Here is an 8,941-nt window from a genome sequence, read left to right on the forward strand (position 1 = left end):
GACATGTGTAAATGTGACAAAGGCTTTGTGAAAGGAACCACAAGAAAGCCCCTGGTGGGAGCCTGCAAGGTGGCTGTGGCTCGGACAGAGTGGAACTGCCCACAGGGCCCCCCAGCTGGGACCTTCAGGGGGGCAGATGGCAGGCCTTTGTCCTGAGAAGCTCTGAGTGGGTTCATACTGGTCAAACACTTACCCACTATGCACACGGGCTCTGGAGACAGGAGAACGACTGTCACGACTCGGTCAGAGAACGTTCTTAAACAGGACACAAAAGCAGAGCCAAGACAAACTGAAGTGTATTAAGATCGCAAACCTTCTTTTCAAAATACCCGTTAAAAGAGTGAAAACCCGAGACACAGAATGGGAGGTTGCATGCAACACATACGGCAGAAAGGTCTGTATCCAAAATAGGTTCACAATGAGGTTGTTACGACGTGCGGACTGTGATCAATGCCATAAAGCAAAATGTAATCGAGTGGGGAAAATGGCCTTATAAACTTCCATTCAAAGCACAAATAAACGAGGAGAAGGACAGACGCACGCTGCTCCCCGGAGTGAACAGATGACCAGCACCCTTCCCTCCACGCGCACCCGCACAGACGTGATGCCAAGGGGCTGGTGAAGCTGTGGAGTCCCAGGAACTCCCATCCCTTCTTGCGGACTCCATGCAACTCTGGACAAACCGCTGGGAAAAGTGTGTCATGTTCACCTAGGAGTTACCATCCTGAGGCCAGCTGTCTGTCACATCATCTCCACATCTTCACTGGGTTGGATAACCCGCTGCTGCAGTGATCACATGGAACTCGCGAGCGGACACAGCTAAGTGCCTCGTAAAGGAAGTACACCCCATGATCAGGAAGCCCACAGGCACATCTCTGGTGCAGGTCGGCCCTCCTCACGGCAGCAAGCTGCCTCTCCGCCAAATGCACCTCTTGGACCCCGAGGACAGGCTTTCTCTCCACTCTGTCCCTCGGGACAGGCCTGTCCTCCGCTGACCCAGCTCCTGGAACTGCAGCTACTCTGCTCAGCTCTCCACACTGCACCCCAGGCAGCAGGTCCCAGCTGCAGCACTGGGCCAGGGCCTCGTCCACTGTCCTCAGGGTCACACCCACCCCTGTGCCAACTGTCCCACTTCCTCCCCTCCCTTCCCCTTCTCTTAACCTTCTGGCTTTTCCTCCTTTTTCTTCCTTCTGAAACCTCCGTGGGACTGGCAGCAGCATGGACAAAATTCCATGGAGATGTCAAGGCATGGCCCTCCCAGCAGGGCAATAAACTGGCCAATCTCCTCTCAGCAGGCAAAAGACAATTTGCATAGTAACCTACAGTCACCTGATTTGCATAGTTTAATATATATATATATCTCCATTTCTGCTAAGGTGTGAGAAACAGACTAATCAGAGCCTAGACTGCAGACAAAGAAGCATCCAACCACAAACAGTCCACAGCTTCCCAGGAAGTGTCAGTCCACCTGGACAAGGCCCTCTAGGGGGACAAAAGGAACTCCTGGGGTTGGGTTTTAAAATCTCTGGTCATTTTCCCAAAGAACTGGGCAAACCGCCACCGAGGAGCTCACTCCACTTCCCTGTCCCGTGTGCCTGTCCGGGCTGTCGCTGCATGTCACTGGGTTCATTCTGAGTGACGGTGCCCATATATATGGCCGTGTGGCAGCTTCTCTGGGTTTCCAGGCTGTAGTGGTTTACAGAGGCACACCACCTGCCAGGTCTTTTCAGCTCCTTTCAGGGCTCCTCCCTGCATCTGTACCTTTACCTGTAGTCACTTCCCATCCACCTACCAGTCTGCTGCATGGACTGTGGTGCTTCGACATTACTGTGAGCCTGGAAGTGACATCACTGGCATTCTCAATGCCAGCAGCATCCCCATGGTGGGCAGGCTTCCAGACTAAGCCAGGCTACGCAGGAAAATTCTCGTCTCTCTCCAGCCACCGAGTCAGAACCCACTCACAGCTGACCCTCCAGTGGGCTCTTAGAGGCTGCAAATCGCCCGGCAGGCGCTTGTCCTGAAAACTAAGGTGAGGCAGACCTGATGGGTCACACTGAACACTGCCCGATAGTGAGGCAGGAGACACTCACAATACACAGTGGCCAAAAAAGGCCCCAGCGGACAGCCACCAGGAAGGTGGGGCAGGAGCGGGCAGTGCTGCTGTCACGTGTGGGGTCACCACGTCAGAGGCGACTGGGCCTCAGCAGCATCTGTCAGGTGGAGGAGGTCAGGGCCTGGCCTGGCCTCGTGTGGGGGGCCTCACACTGGGGAGACTGGTTCACCCTGGTCACTGGGGTGTCAGACACAGAGCAAGCCTCGTCTCCACACACACTCATGCGTGTCCCTAATGCCAACCGGGACACTCTGATGCCGTGGGCCGTAAGCTAACGTGAGCTGCTCTGTCAAGCCCAGCGCGGCATGTTGCTCAAACCCACCAGCTGCTCCAGCAGGACGGACAGTCTCCTCCCCTGGGATTTACAGCCTCTGCAAAGCTGCTTGAGGCCAGCGAGGAGTCAGCTCCCCCAGCAAGGAGCGAGCGAGGCAACGGACATAAGGAGCCCACAGGGCAAAGATAGACCACCTGCAGGGTCTAGAGTTGAAACCCATCAACTGCCCCCAGAGAAAGAGGCAGCCTGTGCCCAGGAACAGCCCCGGCAGGGCTGGAGTCAACTCAGTCACAGGCTGGGTTTGGGTTTGACAACAGACGCCCACTGTCACTTTTAATTGACACACCGAATTCCTCTGTACGAGGGGTCAACGGTATCCCATAGACAGCATCCCAAAAAACCCTGCACAGCTGCTCCCCTCTGATCCAAGGGCTCACCGCGTGCTGCGGCTAGACCACTGCTTCGTAGGGCATCTGTGTATGCTTAGTACTAAAGTACTACAAACCAACCTTACAGAACTCATCCTTCCACCCGTCGGCACACATTAACGTGATAAGAAGCTGCGCTGCAATCCCAAAGGCACATGGTTCAAATCATCAGACGCCCCATGGGAGAAAGATGGGCAATCTCCTCCCATGTGACTGGTTGATTCTGAGAACCTTCTGGAGGGTCGGTGGTGGGATGCTTCTGCCTCACCAGCACACAAGGCACATCTCTGTAAATTCTGTTTCTCTAACACGTCGTATTTCCCAGGCAGTCCTGGCAACTGTGGATTAATTCATCTCCCACTCACACCACCTCTCAGGTAGGAACTATTCTGCCCATTTTCCAGATGTGGAGAGTGAGGAGCCAGTGTTTCCTCACACCATGCCACTCCTCACACAGAAAACAGCCCCCTTGTTAGGAACTGTTTCCTGTGCTAATTTTTGTTGACGTTTAAGAGCTCTTTACATGTTAAAGAATTTAGGCTCCTCGCGCGCGAGTCACACATACACCCTCTTTGCTTGTTTGTTGAAATTTGGGGTTTCCATGGTCACAGCAGCCTGTGTGTGCGGCTCACGCACTGTGCACCGTCCACTCTTCCACAGTGTGTTGCCCACTGGTGTTTTGTTTGGGGGGCTCACCACACTCTAAACACCCACCCATTCCTACTCTCACCTGTGTGGACTCTGCCTCGATATTAAACCCATCGAGCCGAGTTAGAAGGTTTCCTCCCACGTCATGATCAGCTCTGTCCACACGGCTCAAAAGGACGGGCCACTCCTGCGTGGACACACAGCCTGTGACTGTGCCCTCTGCAGCCATCCACTGCTGAGGGCCTCCTCGGAGGCTGTGCCGTGGGGGAGGGTATCCATGTGTGAGTGCACCCTCAGTGTCAGGGGTGACGTAGGGACGAGGCCCAAACATGGCCTGGCGTCTGACCGATGCCCAGCTCCCAATCACCAGCCAGGGTTCGGCAGTCAGGCTGCCCACCCCGCTCTAGCAAAGGCCGCCCAGGGAAGGCTGGCTCGGGCAAGATACCTCCTGATAGTCTAGGCGTCAGGGGCGAGCCTGGGGTCTCTTACTTCTGCGGTCAGCGTGCTGGAAGCAGAGGGGGCTGGTCACCGTGTCAGCCTGCATGGACCGGGATCCGCCTGTCTGCACACACACTGAGCTCATGTTCCCAGCAAGTCCTTCCTGTCTAGAAGGACCGCCTCTGGGGGCAGGGCCAGCAAGCATCCTTACTCAGCCTTCAGCCCACAGGGGTCAGAGGGTGGACAGGGCAAGGGCAGGGGGCCAGCTCCTCCTGGTGGTGATGTGGTGGAAGCACCAGACAGGGCGGCTTTCTCTGCAGCGTCCATGCTGCCCCAGGCCCAGCTCTCCGCCTGTGTCCAGGGCTCCCCTCTCCAAGGCCCCACTGATGAATGAGCCCGGCTAATCCCAAATTATTTCCTGCTCTGAATTTTTGGTTGATACCATGTGCTTTGGTAACAAAGGGGATGCTGACATCAGAGGGAAAGGATTTCTCTGAGATTATCTGAGTCCGACACAGTTATGTGGGACACTCACGTCCCAGGTGGACTGTGGCGGTGGGACTGGTGGGTCCTTTCTTCAGGCCAGCCGTTCCTCATGTCTCCACTGGGGGCAGCACCCACCACACCCGGGATGGAAGCTGCCCATGAACTGGGAAGGGTGGACGTGTGGCCCGTGGTCACGGAAGGGTGAGACTGAGTGCGGTCAGCACGTGGTCAGCAGTTAAGGCCAGGTGCTCCGAGACCCCACAGCGAGACGACGCGCCACTCCGAGTTTGGTGGACCTTTATTCTGTCACACAGGGGCAGGACCTCTGTGGCGGAGGCGTCTGAGGCCCTCTCCAGCACTCTGCCTTGGCCCCTGGCGGCCGGCAGGTGTCCGGCGATTTGGCAAGGGCAGCCAGGCAGGCGGAGGGAGGCTCCGGCCCATCTCTTTGGTATCCTGAACAGCAGTGTGGCCCGTCCCCGCCGGCCTCCGCTGGCCTGGTGCCCACTCCGCACGCCCCTCGGGGCAGCCCAGGAGGCCGGCTCGGCCTGTGGACGCGCTCGGGAGCCCGGTGGGGGTAGGGCTGCAGCGGCTCACTTCTTGTAGTGGTTGGGGGCACCTGCAAAGGCGAACTTGAGGCGGTAGGCCTCGGCCAGCAGCACGCTGACATCCTCGTCGTCCCAGGTGGCTGTGGGCAGGTTCTGGAGGAAAAGCAGCAGCTCCTGTTGGCGAGAGAGGCCGTCAGAGGGGCAGGGAGTGGACAGGGGACAGAGCAGAGGGGACCTGGGGGGCAGGGGGTGGACAGGGGACAGAGCAGAGGGGGCCTGGGGAACAGGGGACAGAGCAGAGGCCGTCAGGGTGGCAGGAGGTGGACAGGGGACAGAGTAAATGGTTTCCAGGGGCTGCACCAAATGGGGGACAGACCAGAGGTGCCAGGAGGACGTATTGGTCAGGGAGCTGCATCCAAGGCCGGGGGGGGGGGGGGCTGTAGCAGCCAGAGGACCAACCAGAGGGAGACAGGGGGCTACACCAGATGGGGAACTGACCAGAAGGACATGACAGCCAGGGGGGCGCATCAGAGGGAGCCTGGAGGGCCTGGGGGGTCACTAGCCAGGGTTCTATGCTGGAGGGGGCTCTGGGAAGCCTCAAGGGCAGTACTTATCAGGGAGATGGATCGGGGTGGGGGGCAGGGTGGACATACGGTCATGGGGCTAAAGGGAGCCCTGGAAGACCCCAAGGGCATGGACTGGCCAGGAAGCTGGACTGAAGGGGGTCTGATGGATTTTGAGGGTGGTCCCATCAGGGAATTAGACCAGAAGGGTCTAGGGGACCCCTTGGGCATGTACCAGTCAGGGAACAAACCAGACAGGCCTGGTGGGGGTGGGGAAGACCCCGAGACACGCACCAGCCAGGACACTGACTCTGAGGTCACTCCAGACAGAATAAACTGGGGGCCCAGCCTCCAACCTCAGCAAAGCCAACCCCAATACAGTCTACCAACACTCAGCCACACCCCAACTGTGACCCTAGAGAGCTCTGGTGGCTCAATGGCAAGGAATCCTGGCAACCCAGAGGTACACGGTTCAACTCTACCAGCTGCTCCATGGTTGAAGGATGGGCAATCTCTTGAGTGATTTAATGCCTCTAAAAACCTGCTCAAGGGTCAGCCGGAGGTCAATCCCGACCCGACGGCACACCAACCCCACCACCACCTCCCCCACGTGGACCAGAATAGCCCCATCTTCAATGCTGTACAGAGCACAGACCCCACTTGTAGCCCCGACCCCATGAGACCAGCCTGCCCTCCTCCCCAACGCGGGGCCCCAGAGCCAACAGGACTGACACATCCACCCAGCAGGGCAGGCACTCGAGGCCTGGCCCCAGCCCCCACGTCCTTCCCCACTCTGCCCCACTGGGGACAGGACATGGCATGAGGCCCTTCTCCACCCCTGCCCCATGGGAGGACGGTCATGATGTGCGGATGCTGGCCCTTCACTGGCTTCATTCTGGACAGTGAGGGTGTGGTGAGGTCTCAGTGCCTACTGCGCAGAACCTGGCCATGGGCCTCCCTCCCCAACTGACTTCCACCCAGGTTGGAGATCACAGAAACTGGACCTGGAACAGGGGTGCTGAGGAGACTCAAGACCTCAAGGGGCTGTGCTGCCCACATACTGGCCACTGTCCATCCCCCTAACAGGAGGACGACAGGGGCTCCAGGAGAGGAGGGGAGCAGCTGCCCAATTCTCTGCCCCTGTGGATGTCCAGAGGGAGGTGGGGCCCAGCCAGGACACTGCTTACCTGACCACTCCAGTGAGGGCAGGAGGTGCACGGGGCGGGGAGCTGACCCTGGCCTTGGACCTTGCTCTTCCCAGGCTTACCCCTATATGTGGACCAGACAGCTGCCTCTCCCTCTGGGCTGGGATCAGGACACAGCTGGACCATCCCAGGCCTGCAGGACTCTTCTCAGATGAGGGGGGGGGGGGGAGTTGGAAGACAGGGTGTTCCCCTGGACCCAGGTCTGCAGGACACAGCACACCCTCCACACCTTCTGGGGGTGGGGACAAGGTGCCCCCTGGGTTGAAGATAGCTCAGACATGTGAAGACACCACCTGTCAGTGCCACCCAGTGTCCGGGCACCCCTCCCATCCTTCCTACCACTTCTCAGCCAAGTGGGGTCCAGGCACCCCCTACCCGCCCTTCCTTTCACCTCCTAGCAGGCTGGTGTCCTAGCCACTGGCCACTGCCCGTCCTGATATCTGACCCTCAGCTGGCTGGTGTCCTTCCAGATGTCCTCAGACACACTCCCCAGTCACACCATGTGAGGTGACCCATGGGGAGGTGACGCTAATTGCTACTTTATTGTCTCTGGGTCGTTTGCTTCCCCCCGCCCCCAATCCCACTTCCTCTCGCATTCTGGACACTCTGTGGGCCTTAAATGGAATCCACGGAGCCGTCGTCCCCAGGGACACATCAGCACCAATCTGTTGTCTTTCACCATTAGATGCAACTTACACGGGTGCCAATCCAATTCCAAGCAGGTCATAAATAAATACCTGTGGTTTTATTTTTAATCCACTTGGCTTCATATTATCCTGACCCCGCGGCACGAGGTGAGGAGCAGGGCCGGCCGTCCCGGGCTGGCGGAGCACACTCAATTTCAGAATCTAATTTAGTCTGCGTGCTGGCCGACGGAGGGCGAATAGAAATGCCCCACACCGCCCGCAGGCGCTGCGGAGGGAGGGGAAAATCTATCCAACGACCTTTACGAGAGTGAGAATGCAGTAGACACACTGAAATAAAGAGTTCTCTCTTTGAAAGGTGGGCAGCTCGTGGACCTGCCCGGGGCCATTCTCCTACAGGTTGCTGTGTATTGTCACCTGTCCAGGGAAGGTGCCCATCCGGAGGAGGGGGGCCTGTGCAGGTGAGGGGCCTGTCATGGGGAAGGGCCTGTCGTGGGGAAGGGTCTGTTCAGGGGAGGGGGCTGTCCAGGGGTGGGGACTGTCCAGGGGACGGGTCTGTCCAAGGGAGGGGCCCGTCTAGGGGAGGGGCCTGTCTAGGGGAGGGGCCTGTCGCCCAGGTGGTGTTACCGGACACACTGTGGAGCTCTGTCCCCGTGACTCCACCTGTCATCAACAGACACGGGACAAGAAGCTGCAGGAGGCACTGCTCACCCCTAACCTTCTGTGAGCAGGGTGTGACCCCTGATGGTCCCCAAGATTACGGAGGGAGCTCCCCAGTGCACATCAGGGGCAAAGCCCAGACGGGAGATACAGGGAGGCTACTGCTACCTTCCTCCTTCAGGGAGGCAGGTGGGCGGGCCCGCTACTGCAGGCCCGGGCGCAGGGGACTCACACCCAGTTAGTTGTCCATGCGCCACCAGGGCAGGCAGCAGGGCCATACACGTGACCAGAGCGGAGTCTACGAAGGAGAAGGCAACACTTCGGGGGCCACGGGGGTCAGGCCATCGGGGAGAAGGGAGCCCAGGCCGCCCAGCACACTGACCCTGTTCCAGTCCCTGAGGCTTGGCTAAGGGGCCTCGGGATCACTGTGCTCTGTGGGACCAAGTGAGCTGGCTCTGACCCCATGCCCTTCTCAGCCCTGGGAGGAAGAAGACCACCCTGAGGACCCCACACCCCAGCCTCCGTGCCCCCAGCCCCGTGTGCCCCACACAGAGGCTCAGTGATCATGTGTGCTGTGTTCAGGGTCGGAGTGTGTTCTGGGGAGCCCCCTGCTCTGTGCACAGAGAGGGGAAACACTTCATGGGCCTTTCCCAGGTAGAAGGCCCTGTGGTCAACGGGACAGGACTGGGGTGTGTCACATGTCACTCTCCCAGCCAGGCCCAGACAAAGAGAGCTGGTGAGAGAAACCCTGTCCTGTCGGTCCTGCTCTTAACCTCCCACCACATGGGCTGCCCATGCAGCAAGCCCTTAACCTCTCACCACACAGGGTGACTGTCCTAACAGCGAACCCCTAACCCCCACCACACAGGGTGTCCATCCACTGACCCCACCACACAGGGGGCCTGTCCACTAATCCCCTAACCCCACCACACAGGGT

The 8,941-nt window shown here is 58.8% G+C and overlaps 1 protein-coding gene across 1 annotated transcript in view; it reads right to left on the reverse strand.

Moving 5' to 3' along the window:
• Positions 1-4,977: 4,977 nt before the first annotated feature.
• TBC1D22A (TBC1 domain family, member 22A) overlaps positions 4,978-8,941 on the reverse strand; it is a 265,500-nt gene continuing 261,536 nt past the window's right edge. Inside the window, exon 13 of the mRNA XM_006888120.1 lies at positions 4,978-5,106. Coding sequence (XP_006888182.1) covers positions 4,978-5,106 — 129 coding nt within the window. The remainder of the gene's footprint in view (positions 5,107-8,941) is intronic.

This window comes from Elephantulus edwardii, unplaced genomic scaffold, assembly GCF_000299155.1.
Source record: "Elephantulus edwardii isolate Elephantulus edwardi_28Jun2011 unplaced genomic scaffold, EleEdw1.0 scaffold00064, whole genome shotgun sequence".
In the NCBI taxonomy this organism is placed as follows: Eukaryota; Metazoa; Chordata; class Mammalia; order Macroscelidea; family Macroscelididae; genus Elephantulus; species Elephantulus edwardii.